The sequence below is a fragment of the Sparus aurata genome, chromosome 3 (genome assembly GCF_900880675.1).
Source record: "Sparus aurata chromosome 3, fSpaAur1.1, whole genome shotgun sequence".
Classification (NCBI taxonomy): domain Eukaryota; kingdom Metazoa; phylum Chordata; class Actinopteri; order Spariformes; family Sparidae; genus Sparus; species Sparus aurata.
The window spans coordinates 12,501,475-12,516,772 of record NC_044189.1 but is presented as its reverse complement, the minus strand read 5'-3'; the positions used below and the strand labels follow the sequence as shown (position 1 = coordinate 12,516,772).

General features: G+C 42.1%; 1 protein-coding gene across 4 annotated transcripts; it reads left to right on the top strand.

Annotated features, from left to right (window-relative positions):
* Positions 1-395: 395 nt before the first annotated feature.
* slc39a4 (solute carrier family 39 member 4) lies at positions 396-13,133 on the top strand. Of its 4 annotated transcripts, none has more exons than XM_030413144.1 (12): positions 396-3,201; positions 6,586-6,942; positions 8,189-8,399; positions 8,811-9,031; positions 9,275-9,452; positions 9,757-9,929; positions 10,106-10,294; positions 10,517-10,615; positions 10,991-11,039; positions 11,138-11,290; positions 11,386-11,573; positions 12,010-13,133. In XM_030413144.1, the coding sequence occupies exons 1-12, from the start codon at positions 3,001-3,003 to the stop codon at positions 12,136-12,138; spliced, it is 2,148 nt and encodes a 715-aa protein (XP_030269004.1). In that variant the 5' UTR covers positions 396-3,000; the 3' UTR covers positions 12,139-13,133. The 4 variants fall into 4 exon arrangements, with proteins under 4 accessions (XP_030269004.1, XP_030269005.1, XP_030269007.1 ...); XM_030413145.1 differs by lacking the exon at positions 396-3,201 and adding an exon at positions 5,614-6,376; XM_030413147.1 differs by lacking the exon at positions 396-3,201 and adding an exon at positions 6,406-6,477.
* The last annotated feature ends 2,165 nt before the right edge of the window (positions 13,134-15,298 follow it).

Genomic DNA, 15,298 nt, shown 5'->3' with positions numbered 1-15,298 from the left:
CCACCACAGCAGAGGAGCATTTCATCTAATATCAGCACATTCTGTAATTAACTTAAGTATAAGCACTAAGTACTGTGGTATTATATCATCGACCAGTGTATATACAGAACAGTAGTAGGATAGTATTGCAAAAAAAGAAGCTAAATGTGATGTCCAATTAGAATTGAATGATATCCAACACATGACATGTTGAACAAAAGCGATTAAATTAAAAAACAAACTATCTGAAATCTTAATACCGCAGCCTAAAATCAAACTAATCATGAAGTATACAAACAAGTTCATTGAACTAAACATATGTTTACTTAATAACAGCTGGCCTGTTATCAACCTAAATAATATAAAGACATATACAAGTCCAGATTTTACCAAAAAAAAAAAAAAAAAAAAAAGTTTAAAAGTACAAAAATACTTTGGGGACTAACAGACGTGAGCAGCTCAATGCATTCATTTGTGGCATTACACAGAGCAGCTACGCCATCTGGTGGTTAGCACAGTGACATGCAACACACACGCACACACACACACAGGTGTCAGTGTGATACTCATGTACATTGAGAGTGTGTGAACCAATTACTCCTGTCAGTTTTCTGTCGGGTTTTACTGTTTGTTTTTCACGTGCTGACCTTTTAACTCCTCACATTCGACCAAAGTCTCTCAGGTCGTCTGAACAGTCACTCTCTGGTCGACCCTCTGGGAGCTCAAGGTGGACCGCACTTTCTCTGTTCTGGTCCCATCTTGATCTGTGGATCAATCTGCCCCACCGCATCAGATCTGCCTCCTCTATTGTCAGCTCAATACTCACATCTTTTCTATGGCTTTTTGATTCAACTTAAATTGCGATCAAAAGCTGTGATTGTTGTGTAAGGTGAGAAGAGTTGAGGGTTAAGTAGATCCTGAACTTGTTTTTGCTGAGTCTTGTTAGGTTTCTTAGCCAACACGTTTTTTATTTAACAGACTTTCTTCTTGGTCAGAACTCAACATTTAAATGGTCAAAGGGTTACACCATTTGTTATTTCTGATAATATGTTTACATTCATATTAGTATACTAGTTTTGAGTGTTATCCTGTGGAACATGAGAAATCTGGTCATGCATATCCCTGTTCAGATGATCAGGATGGTTTCAGGACTCAGATAACATGTCTTCTTGGTCCGGCATCACAGTTTGTGTCCAAGTACGCCAGCTAAGGTTTCTCAAAAGGTTCTGTCGAGGTTTCTGAGACCAGGATATGGTGTTTCAATTACATTCGCACCTGATCCAGTATGGAGACTGTCAGTTAGAGGGTTTGAATTCATATGATAGGAACCACAAACACACCTCTGATCCTCCGGACTGGACTGGGGGACCTACAGACCCCAGAGTAACACTTTCTGTCATATCTCACAGATGCTTTATTCTGTCGTTCCAATTTGTCATGACTTTCTCCATCAAGTTGTTCTTAATAACTTCATGTATATAGGCTTTGCCTTCTTGAAGTGCTTTGTTGATTTTATTCCATTACTTATTTTTTACATTTGCATTCCTTTTTCTTTTTCTCTCTCTCTTCCTTTTTTGTGACCTTGCCTGATTTACGGCTTTTATTCCTTTTACATCTAATGACACGTATTGACTTGTGTTTTTACTGTTTTCTGTTCTGCCCTCTTGTTTTAACTCTTCTTAGAAGAGGCTTCTTTGTGTTTGTCGACTGTCGAGTGTTTATTCTGTAATATTGTCTTCCTGAGCTTGCTGCTTTTGCTTGATTTTTGAAACACTTTGTAAACTCTGTTTTTAAAGGTGCGTTTCAAATAAAGCTTATCATATTAATGTGTTTACTATTTCTGTTTTAATTTGTGCATTTTACAAAGACAGACGCATTGGGGTCTTTTTTTATGTCTGCAAATTAAATGAGTAAACTGTGGTATTGTTATTCTGTTCGGTACATGCAACGTGCAACATGCACGTCTGTCCGTCCTTGGAGGATGATGTTTTTCCTCACTCGAATCGAGGGGCTAAGGACAGAGGATGTCTATCACTTTACAGATTGCAAAGCCCAGTGAGGCGATGTGATTGATCTGATCTGAAGCTGAGTCCTAACAAGAACCAAAAAGTGGATCACATCACTCCAGTTCTTAGATCTTTACACCGGCTTCCTGTCTGTCAAAGAATAGATTTCAGACTCGTGCTGTTGGGTTTGGTCCAAAATACATTTCTGATCTGACGCCACTTTATGAACCATCCAGACCTCGGAGGTCGTCAGGTTTCGGTCAATAGAGTCAAAACTAAACATGGAGAAGCAGCGTTCTGTTGTTATGCCCCACACATCTGGAACAAACTCTCTGGAAACCGAAGGTCCGCTCCAACTCTAACCTCTAAATCAAGGCTGAAGTCCTTTCTTTTTGCCACTGCCTTTCATTAAAGCAATTTCAAGGCTCAGAACTGTACAGTTAATTTTATTTTCTAGTCTTGTCTCCTTTAAACCTTTTCTATTTTAGCTTACTTTCCTTTTTCCTGTTTTAATGTTTTGTTTCTTGATGTCTTCCTGCGTGTTTTTCCAATGTATTTTAATCAAATTTTTATGCCCCTGTAAAGCACTTTGTGTCTGAATTGTGCTATAGGAATAAACTTGCCTTGCTCAGCCTTGAAATGAGCTGTTTCCTTATTTTTATGGCTTCTTGCAGGGCTGCCGTGCAAAACAAGCGGATTTTGAAGTCTGGTCTTACTGCCCAGCATGAAGGTGTGTTTTTACAGGCCTTCTCTGCTCTGCACAGGTGTGAACAGAGGTAAGGTATAGGACAGCACGAGTCAAGTCTCAGCCAATCATAATCCAGAGTCCATGTCCAGTGGAACTGCAGTGGTTTGAACAGATAACAGCGGTGAGCTGAGCTCTGAACGCCTCAATGTGTCTGTAGAAATACCTCCAGACTGCACTGCACTCTATCTGCTGCTTCACGCTCTTTACGTCAGTTTAAAATCAATCCATCCTGAGTGTTAAAACAGCGTTTTAAATAAAGTTTTGAAGATGTTTTGCACCGCGCTTCTGCTACTCGCCAGTTTGGGTTCGTTCGGTCCCGTTTCGGGCTCTCCCGCCGTAGAGGAGGCGTACAGGGCGGTGATCAGCGTCGTGTCTCCGGGCCAGCAGCATCTGACCGGGGAGTCCCTTCACTCCCTCTTTAATACACTGGGGGACCGTGTGCAGTGCGGCGCAGTGCCGTGTGAAAAGGTGAGTTTTATTGGGCTTTAGCCGCCAGGTAGAGAGCCGGGCGGCTGACTGCAGGTGCGGTGGAGAGGTCGAGGTCCAAGAGTTATCAGCCGGCTGCAGCCAAATTGATAAAATCATATCTTTCTTTTTTTTTCCTTTTTTTTAACCGTTCACTTAAAAAATATATATATATATATATGTGATTTAAATGTTTACAACGAAAATCTGGATTTATTTAATAACACATTTTTGATCCAGGTGATAAGTCTTTAAGATTTTCTCAGCGCACCTGGATCACGTCTCATTTTTTTCTTACCAAAAAGTTTAAACCCACTGAAGACAATGACATAAAGTACCTGTCAAAACCTTGGGATCAAGTAATATATAGATTTTTCATTTGTATTTTTTTCCTTCAATAGATTTAAACACTAAAATACAGACTCCAAATGTTGTGTTATTTCATGTGAAAAAAAGTTTTTGCCACCAAAAGAAGAATTATTAAACGATTAAGACTTCAATTTATTCGGTGCATTAAAGGAGGAAAATACTGCTGTTACCATTTTCCCAGCAAACACTCTTTAAAGGTGCAAAAGACAGTTTTGGAGAAAGATGTTTGATCGTTGAGTCTCGTTCCCAGGTCACTTTGGGTCTTTAGTTCGGGCCTGCTGCAGTATTTGACGACCCGGGAGTGAGACTCAAAAGTTAATTATTTTGCAAATTGCTCCTTTAAGTGTTGAATTATTGTAGATCTGTAACGATGCAGTCAGGCTTTAAATATGTTTAAAATTAATTTTTCTTTGTTTCTCTGCAGTTGACACAGTGATTAGATTAAACGAAGCTTCAAACTGTATGTTTCTTGTTAGAGGCCTGTACTGAAACAGAAACATGTTCCCCAAATGACAAATTACCTCGGCCTATTTTTATTTAATTGTCGCTCACAATGTGCAAAACATTACTGTTGTGTTTTTCAAAAACTTTATACAAATTGACACTTTTAGGGGACTATCCACAACCTTAAAGAATGAGTGATCATTCATAAATAGATAGTAATCCTCTCAGCATAAGGTCCTCCAGATCGAGCTTTCCAGAACACTGGCGCAATAATGGCAATTTATTCTGCAAAGCCAAGAAAATAGCTATTGATATTGAACATTCTTTAAACTGTGCTTTAATTGAAGGATTATTATTATTGTTGTTGTTGTTGTTGTTATTGTTGTTGCAATTGCATTTTAATCACAGCGCTTACCCACTTAAAGTATCCTTGGTAAAAAGCAGCTACAATCCTCAGATGAGGGCTTGACAGTTGTTTCTATTTTCTCTTTTTTGCTCTATCGACGGTGATATGTTGTGGTTTCTTTCTTGTGACAAATGTACTTATTATAAGTCGCTTTGGACAAAAGCGTCTGCTAAATGCCCTAAATGTAAATGTTAATTGTCGTATCAGGGAAGATGTTGAACGAAAGGAAACCTCGCAGCTTAAAGATGTCAAATAGAGTGCGACTGTGCACAAATGAATTGATCTGAGTGGGGGAATTAGTTCTATTTAGTGTTCCTTATTATAATTGGAGGTGTTTGGTGTTTCCCTTAATGACTGACCAAAGTGACTTCCAGGTAGAACCTCGTTATCAGCGTGAATGAGAGTGAAGTCCCTGAACCTCCCACATGTCAGCTGTAATCTGCACGACAGGACGGTGTGGGATGATAAGCATTGGCCATTGGACAACAAAGGCGGTGAACAGAGCGGACAAAAAGTAAAAATGGTTGGAAAACAACAGCTGTCCTGCAGATTGTAACACTTTTAATCTGACTAATAAAAGACTGATATCAAATGAAGCAGTGAAAGTGTAGAGACAGATGCTCTTAATGTGACTCACCTATAGTTAGAGGAGTTATAAACTGGTGAATCAAAGAAGATGTTCAATAAAATAATAAACATCTGACCCACAGTGAGTAAGTCTATGTCGTGCCAAATGTCAGTGAGTTCGTAAACTCTCTGTCCTTGAGAGTTTCCTGAGCTGACAGTTTGAAATATGTTAGCAGGCAGGGGTGTCCCGGGCCACATCAGCATTACGGTTGCCCTCAAAACGCCGGTTATAAATGTACCTGCTTGTTATCGTATTAACCTACATTACTGCCTTGACTGTCATTGGCTGTTGTAATAATCAATAACTGGCTCTGTACGCAGATGTCTCTGAAAAATATTGGCAAGCAGACATTCAAGTGTCCATCGACTAGACACTTTATTGAACAAATGACATTTAGAATGTTATCTAGCTATTGTTAAAAGCCTGTTCTGGTCAGGGCACACCTCACATACCTTCGGCGTACAGCGATTGCCATAGCGACAATAAAACTGACCTTTAACGCTGCATCTTTTTTTCATGCTTTTACGCAGACTGCCTTTTTAAGTTTTGGCGGCTGAAGATAGCGTAAATTGTCTTCATGTGGCACTGCCGCTGCCTCGTGACAAAAAGAGACGCACCGGCTCGTCGCTGTTTAAGCACAAACATGTATTTTCTTTCCCATCTCATTAAATTTTCCGTCATTCAGCTGCAATCTTTCCTGTCTTTGTCATTTTGCTAGGCTGCTGCTAATAACAGTACTAACCACAACCACTCAGCTGTGGAGTTCTACTGCTGTTAAAACCTACATGGACTTTAAATAGGTCTGTATTGTGAACGCAAAGATTGCGCCCTAACCCTAACCAGGCTGCGAGTTCCTGCTCAGCCCATAGACTTTAGGATGACATCACAGCGTTGTAAACCACCTCAAAAAATACGAATCGAAAGAGTCAGAATTGACGGTCCGCTGCAATACCTAAGTGGCCACTGGGGAAATTTGGAAGCAATGCTGAGCAGGTCTATCATACATTCATGAACATCTATAGCAGCTAGACACCTTCATTGGTAATAATATAAGGATGCATTCTGGGACATGAAGTCTCTGGACACTGTACTCTCGTAATGCAAAACAGATTTGTGTTTTGTAAATTATGTTCTTTGCAAGCCACATAAAAGAGGCGCTGACACACGTCCTTAAAGGAAACCCAGCTGTTAGCTGTAAATCTCCTCTTTCCTCCTGTCAGAGTTTCTGGGCCAGGATCGATTGCTGACAACATTTTATGGCGCTGTCCTATGTCCCATTTGCATTGTATCCTGGTTTGCCTCCTTTTCATTATCGGAATAAGGCATATACAGTAAGAGGCAATAAAAGCAGCTGATAGCCTGGATTATTATTCTACAGGTCGCTTTGAGTGCACGCTCAAAGCAAGCTGAATGAATGCAACCTTGTGTTGGGGTGAATCCAGCAATGAAGTTAGAACCAAACAAGTGATTTTTCGATTTGATCTGATTTATGTCAAACCTCACATTGATCTGTATGTGTGTTTGCCCCCTGCGTTTGTAGTGTGACCTAACGCACGCCGTCCACCAGCTGTTCGGCAACCACTCCGTCCACGGAGAGGATGAAGCCGGACGAGGGGAGACAAACGTAACCGTCAGCGTGGCTCAGTTCCCTGCACTCGCTGCCGGATCCGTCCTGTACCTCACATCTCCCGAGCTGGTCTGCAACGCGTCAAAGCACGGGACGTGGGGCGACGAGACGGAGCATTTCCTACATGACATCACACACGGGGAACACCATGAACACCGGCATGTAAAGAGCGAGCCTCACCAGGAACACAATCACGAGCACATAGATGTTCACGGATTAAAGGTGGTGATCCAGGAGCTCCATGATCACTATGAGCCTCTGAACAGTGAGGTAAGCACCTGTTTTATCTAAACTATCTGAGAGGGAAACACTTCTCTTAGGTGAAACTGTTTGTCATTTGTCTGTAACGAGGAGTCACCTGAAGATAGCCTTCAAACATATTGTTCTAAAATGTTTCTGAGGTTTTCAGATTAATCATATGCCTTGTTTGGCTAGTCACTGGCAACCATTGGTCCAGTTTCCTTTTAATAACCTTTCCATTTACTCTCTGAACTTTTTTTGGAGACGTCCACTTAACGGACAGGTCAGGTGTTGACAAAAATTCATATGGAAGTCAAAAACATACAAGTACCTCTTTGTAAATATCCTGAGGTTCCGTCTGAGTTCACAGTGACAAGAAAACACCAAATTTTGACTGGCATTTTGTAGAAATGAATTCATCCATTCTCAGACAAGGAAAATGTAAAACAAGGACTTTAAATCAGCCATACTAAAACGTCAAGTTCTCCTCAATCAAACAATGTATGGCATTTGATGCTGACTGCTAGATAAGGACAGGAAAAACAAAATAAATACAGGTGAGTCAGGGGCCAGAAGGTTGAAAACAACTGCAGTGGATTATGAAACAGCGCTGGAAATCGACTTTTTTGGTAACCAGGGCAACAGTTTATGACCGTATTTGCTCCCTGACATAGTTAACTCATTAATTGGGTTAATGGGGGTGTTTTATCACTCGAAATTATCTTATCACACTTGGGCGATGCCCGCAGACCTACTAGGCTTTGCCCGGAGCTCAGCCACTTAACTGTAGCAACCGTCATCATGATGGAAGGCGTCCTCTCGTAATGTTTGGTACCGCGGTATTGTGAGACACGCAAAAGGATGGCAGACATCACAAAAAGAAAGAGTTTAAGAAATGTAGATCATCACTACTAACCTGGTTAACTGCTTTTCTGCTGCTTTCTGTAAACAAAGTTGTGATTCAAGATGATCAGGATGACAGCTCAGTTGTTTCGGCACAACTCGAGTTGTGGCTATCACAAGCTATTATTTTCATTATCGATTAACATGCAAATAATGTCAGAGAGAACAATCAAACTATGTCCACGATGTCATCAAACACCCCAACAATCACAGAATGCAAACATTTTCAATTTATGAACACTTCAAAGTCCTCATAATTGTTTACCAAAACGTCTTCTGTCGATACATTAATCAATGAATGGACTGATCATATCTGCTCCGAGTTGAGTAAAACTCACCCATACCCTCTTTCTGTCCTTCCTCTTATCACCAGGGTAACCAGAGCTGTCTCACAGCAATTGACATCATGACAGAGGTGAACGCATCGTCACCAGACCAGAGACTGGAAGTGGGTGCCGTTTTGGGTCGCGTCCTGTATCACGCCTTACAAGGTCGCTGCTTCATCAGCCGGGCTCTACCTGAGGAGAGCTTCTTCCTGGACTACATCATGAACCGCCTGGGGTCGGAGAACTTCACTGTCGCGGGTAAGTGTCCTGCGAAAACAAACATGGACACAGATAACAGGCATAGATAGAGCTGCAGAGAAAAACTACTTGCTGCAATTGACAAGACGACTGCTGCTTTCCTAATAAACATAGCTAATAACAGCAAACAACCTTTTGTTTTGACAGTTTGATTGTGTCATTATCTTGAAATAACAACGCTTGCTTTCTCATTATTAATTAAAATGTGATCTCGAGATAATGACATTCAAAAACGAATGGTTCTTGGCTTTTTGTACGTACTTAATACGTCATTTCGTCTGCAAACGTTAACCAGCTGGCACACCTCATGGTTATTTTTCTCTCTAGAATGAGTCATGACATCAACTATTGTTACTGGAAAACCAGTTTTAATACTTTTTTCTCAAGCGTAAGTTGTCGTTTGATCCGTAGATCTGGAGGCTTTCATGAGGAGGCTGAACCTCGGACCAAACCCAGAGGAGGATCACGATCACGGACACGACCACGATCACGGACACGACCACGATCACGGACACGAACACGATCACCATGAAGATGAACAAGCGGAACACGATCACAGTGGTGTAAGACGGAGAGGGAGGAGCAGCCACGAACATCACGAGGTGCATGAAGGCAACACCACCTGGGATCAGGTATGATACACATGTTTAACTGTTTAAACAACAGTATAATACAGTGTAATTACAGTAGTTGTTCAGATAAAAAACAAGTTGGTGTCAGGTGTTTTTCTGATGGGATCCGCCGCCTGTTAGACTAGCACATTTTCTTGAGCGCTGGGTAAAATCCATAGTGGTCCAACAGCTAATGTTAGAGCTAACCTTTCAACGGTTTCAACAGAATTTGCGTTAAAATGTTTCCCCTTCTTCTTCTCCCAGTCCTGTTTCTCAGCTGAGGATCTGGTCCTGATCTACAACCTGCCAGACAACAGAACCTCCGGACTGGGTCGGTCCGACGTGGCTCGGCTCAGCCCCGCGCTCGTCCAGCAGATCCTGAGCGGAGCCTGTGCTGACGTCACTAATCCAAAAACACCAGATCAGCTCAGCATGATGGAACGTAAGTGTGCGTTCTGAAAGACTGACAGGGACTGCGCCTCTCACAAACTCAATTTAAGTCTAGGTAGCGCTCCGTCTCTTACATTTTTTTTTTTTTGTATTTAAAACCCCTCTTGGATTGGATTAGAAAATGCATTGTCACCATGCTGAAAAAAAGTTCAAATGAGCTCGACTGTAAACATCTACAGCAGTAAAATGCAACGTATAGCAGAAGTCACATTAATCCCAAAACATCAGACACACTTTTCTGACTTTGACTTGTGGCGGAGTTTTGTCTCAACGTGATCCTTCCTGTTATCCCGCAGGATACATCTATGCAACCGTTGCCAATGTGGTGATAACTCTGACGTCCATGTTTGGCATCGTGCTGCTGCTGTGCACTTCCTGTACCAGCATGTTCCAGCTCTGTATCCAGTTCTGCATCAGCATGGCTGTCGGTTCACTGACTGGAGATGCATTACTGCACCTGCTGCCCATGGTGAGGAACTCTGTTAAGCATAAGTCCTGTATTCACTTAAATTGCAGCTCTGGTTTGAGAAGATTGTGGTTAATTGGTGTTGTTCTTGACCGCTCAGCCACCAGGACGTCGACAATCCTCTTGATTTTCCCCACCGCATGTACTTATTTTGTCTTCTCCGTGCGGTCCGTGTGCAGTTTCTAGGTTTACACGTGCACTCGGGCGAATCCAGCGACCACAATCATTCCCACGAGGAAGGACTTCCAGACTACGTCTCCAAGATGTTGGTGTTGATAGCCGGGATCTACTACTTCTATCTGATGGAAACGATCTTCTCTCTGATCACATACAAAAAAAATCACCACCATCATCAACATCATCACGGGGTGAGGGAAACAGCACGGTGCCTTACACTTCTTACGCTTCTCATTTTCCAAATTGTGCCACAGTGTTCAAAGATTAAGTTCTCACAACATGTTGTCTAATGTCTCCAATATCTCGCCCTGTTCTTTACGTCCTCAGATTCTCCTTTTTTTTCTGAAGCTATTTCCTTTTGCCACAACCTTCAGGCTCAAAAGTAATTCTTTTTCTTTTGTGTCTCTTTTCAGGAGGATTCGGAGCCTCACCACTGCGACCATGGGAGGGTTTTGGAGTTGTATCAACAGGAAAGGAGACGAAAAGACAAGTCAGCTTCAAAATCAGACCTGGTGAGTGGCATCAATGCATTAAGACGTGGAAGTTTGAGTTTAGAATACTTCATATGGAGCAAATGCTGCGGTTTTACCTTAAGGGGATCTAATTCACCTGCACAGACCAGACATTTTGCCTCTCGGTTTAGCTCAAATAATCGAAATATTTTAGACCTGTACAACCAAACGCGTTTACTTAGAAAAGTTGGAGTCAGGTTTCTGCCTCTTGGTATCCATTTAATCTCTGTAAACAAAGGGTCTACTGTTAAAACCACTTCCTGTAGTGGTTGTAAGCCGCCTCAGTGTGTGTGAGAGATTCTAAGTCTAATGTCAAGAGAAGTCAGTCCTGAATGTTTTAAACACTGTTCTGTTTTATGACCATGTACATTTCAGGTCGGTGACAATGAGAAATCTCTCTCGGAGCCAAAAGAGCGCACCAGAGGTGAGTGTGTCCGACAGGAAAACAACCATCCTATCATCAAATCGTGCTAATTATCGTAGCTCCTCCACCACTAACAACCGCTGTGTCTGCCTCTACAGAGCAGCGTCTGCTGCCTTACATGATAACTATCGGGGACGGGATCCACAACTTTGCAGACGGCTTAGCGATGGGCGCTGCGTTCTCCCTGTCGTGGAAGTCTGGCCTGGCCACATCACTCGCTGTGCTCTGCCATGAACTACCTCATGAACTGGGTAAAGAACACACACACAAACGCAAAGGCAAGGCAGCGTCTGCATGGATCATGTTTGTTTCTAAATGTCGTCCTGTCACTCTCGTTTCTCTACAGGTGATTTTGCCATTTTGCTCCACAGCGGTGTGTCAGTCCGCAAGGCGCTGCTTTTAAACGTCGGCAGCGCCATGACCTCGTTCGTCGGCATGTACATCGCTCTGTCTGTGGCCACGGACGTCGCTACCCAACAGTGGATAGCTGCCATTACTGCAGGGCTCTTCCTGTATGTGGGACTGGCTGATATGGTGAGTACTCACTGCTGTGTATTAGGGCCATTGTAGGGTAAATATATGGCCACAGCGAGCAGGCGGATGACTATCCAAAGCAAAAATAAGAATCACCATTTGACCAAGAGACCCCGATCTCAGTGCTATGAAAAGGCAGAGTAGAAAAGCCGGTTGTATGATTAGGTTTAAAGCAGAACCGTCTCAACTCACGGTGGTAAGAGGAAACATGTCAGCACAACGCCGAAGCTCTCCATCGTACAGTATTTGTTTTACCTCGGTTTCCATCGCTCTCCCTCTCCACCTTCTGTACCTCCTCCATCAGCAGTTTTGGTCGGCTCAGCCCTCATTTTCACGTAGACCGAATAGTTATGTCTAAGCGAGGCTTATGGTAAACCGATCGAATACAGTCGTCTATTGCCACTTTAACCTCAAGCTCTCCTCTTCCTCCCTCTAGCTCCCCACCATGATCCACATCAGCAACAAGAGACCCTGGCTGATGTTCCTGCTGCAGAATGTCGGCCTTCTGACCGGCTGGGGTATTCTGCTGCTGCTGTCACTTTATGAAGAAAAAATCAGCTTCTAAAAGTGAAGACACACAGCCGTTCAGTTCCGCGGTTTCATGATGCCTCTGGTTTAATCCATGACTGGGTGTTGAAGTGAGTGAGAAGAGTGAAAATGCATCAGTGGCAAGTCCAGTCATATATGATAATTTTTTCTTTGCCACCTAAATGCCTTAAACTCCAAAAGGCGTGGTTATTTGACCGTGTTTCAAATGTTTTTGAGTGTCCCACCTGTGAACACAGTAGCATGTAAAATATTCACACTAACAATATTGATATTATGCCACAAACTACAAGCTGATGAGCAGAAAATGACACTTCTCTGACGGTCTAAACTGAGTATTGAGATGTAGTTTATGAATAGATAGGGTTTTTTTTAAAAGGTCGGGTTGTGTGTAGACGGGAGAAACCTAATAAAGTGAAATCTCAGTCTGCATGTCAGCGTTTTTAAGGCAAAAAAAAATATGTTCAAGTTGAAAAATATCAACTCATTTAACTTTTTACACATGCTGAGATTTGTCTCCACTCTTTTACGACCCATTATGTAGCCATTCACACCCACACACACACACGCATCTGCACGCATCATCCTCACTCAGCACTTTGTACTGACACACTATCAGTGACGGACTGTTCAAGTTCACCGTGACCGCAGTAAAAGTGTCGAAATGTAAAAATGATTTTCTTCTTGTTGTTGTTTTGCAGCACTGACAAGTGTGTGTGTGTGTGTGTGAGTGTGTGTGTTTTATCCCTGTGATTTACATGGATTACATGTAACACAGATTTGTACAGAGTTGTTTGATTATGCTTTTTATTCAAAGTGTCTGTCGATGAGTAAGACGCACATAAAATTGTTAGAGAAAAGGCGATATGGTTTGAGTTTACAGTATTTGCTGCACCCATTATGATAAAGCTTAATGTATAAAAATGTCTGAATGTATGTTGGTGTATACACTGTTGCATGTTTGTTTTGTATTTTGCCCTGTTTTGAAAATTAAAACTCTTTCAGAACCCCTCATCTACTCATTTCTGTTTCATTTCTTTCACTTATAGCGACTGCGAGGAGCTTTCAGTTTGTTGATTCTTGGGCGATTCTGGCTTTGTTTGCTTGAAATTGAGACTGTTTCACAAGCAGTTTACAGTTCCTTGTAGTCGTGAGGTTCAGCCTGTGAACCTTTTAAGAACCAGTTTTGCTTTTCCACGGGCACGAGAGTCAGCGTACAGTCGCATCATTCAGTCACTGTAGACGTCTCGAGTTTCCCAGCATTGCTAGGAACAACTATTGTGCAATACATCACAACTATTTGGCGTCAATACTGAAGTTCTTTCGTTTATTCTCCCATGTTGGTTTTTATAAAATGCCGGTCATGACCAGTTTTTAGTTGGTCCTTAGTCACCAGTGCTAGTCTGGAACCAGTTTTCTTTGACAATAACCAGTTCTTTGAGTAGACACTGGCTCTGAACCACCACCTGAACCAGCTCGGTCAAAAAGGGGTACCAGTGGATTCATGACCCAAGGCCCTGGACAACTGACCTGGTGGTCTCCTCTCGCCGTCGGCAGCTGATCTTATGAAACCCCAGCTTTAACGTTTTTTTTCATTTACACTTTGATATCAACATAATTCTCAACTGATGATAACTGAAACTATAGAACCATTAATGGCTGTGTTTACAGACGTTCCAGCTGTGAAAGGACCTTTAAAAACACAGAAAACAGAAATGCTTTGCAAGAACACACTAGAATAGTTTCCCAGAAGTGAAAAAAAAAGGAGTGAGCCAGTAGTTCGAGGACTATGCAGTGGATAATGATGAGTTACTTAACAGCAGACTGGTAGATAATATATTGATAATAGTTTCTTCATGAGTTGTTCCTGATTAACCATCAACCGGTCCCAAGAACACTGTTTGAATAAAGGGGGCAGGGTCCGCTAAATATAAACAAAGTACAACAGCTTAAAATTGTGTTGCCCTTTAAGGACATAATGAAAACAAAGAGAGTTTCTTTATTTAGTTTGTTTAGGTCTTTTTCTTCTGATTAGACTACGACTATGACTACGTCGTGCACCTTTAATACAAACCAGAGAGCGATCACATCTGCTGTATTCTTTGCAACCACTGCAGCCAGAGGTGGAGTGGAAACTTGACTTCCTCTTTATCTCTCTCGTCTAATCTCCTCATCATACAGGTCGTGAAAGTGTCTTCATCAGGGACAGAGTCCGCTGACAACTCATTGCCCTGAGAGGAAGACATGACATGTACATACTGTATACAGTATGCTGTCTTTGTGGCCACAAGCATGACCAGCGTCTAACCTTCTCTCAGACTAAGTAACCCATTTGATGACAGCTTTTATGTTGTGAACTGATCCTTTAAGTATACGTTGTTAAAAGAAAAAAAGCGAAGATTACAGCATGTACATGCTGACTGGGGAAAAGTGGATTGCCCTGAAGTCAGCTCTCCAACGCAAAGAAATCCACAATTCTGAAGTTTTGCAATTAAACCTGAAAAGCTTTTATGAGCCCCCGGAGTCATTCAACTCAATAAAACACACATGATAATTAACTCTAAAACTGGACCTTGAAGCTTCTCCTTTTTTACAGCAAAATACTGGACATCTTTTATGGTAGCGTCAGTGCGGGGCGGCAGACTTGACAGACAGACAGGGAAGAAAAGATAGACAGGAGAAAGACTTGGATGGGCAGCTTTACAACTTCATGAAGCAGGTTTTATCAGGCAGTCATGTGGTTCAGTGAAAGAAGAAGCCCTCGCTCTTAGATAAAGACGGATCCACTAATTTAAGGTGTATCTGAATACCTGTTATCAAGGAGATGTGAAGTAACAGACTGTAGGGAGGAGAACAACACGTTATGACTGTGGTTATGTATCAGTGGTCGAATATGAGGGTTAGATGTCTGCAACTGAGAGAGGGTGTCCCAACAAAACACAGCGTCATGTCATGTCTTTTTTTTTTCAGACCACACCCTCTGTCCCGCAATATCTCATTGATTCTTGGAAAAGGTGATTCATGGTACACACAGGATGAACCCTATTAATGATCCTCTGACTTTTCCTCTAACGCCACCAGCAGCTCAGAGCTTTAGTTTGAGGTCCCGAGGTCCTCATCATCCTCAGCTGTGGTTCATGTCAAGGAACTTTAAAAAAAAAAAAAAAAAAAGGGTCATC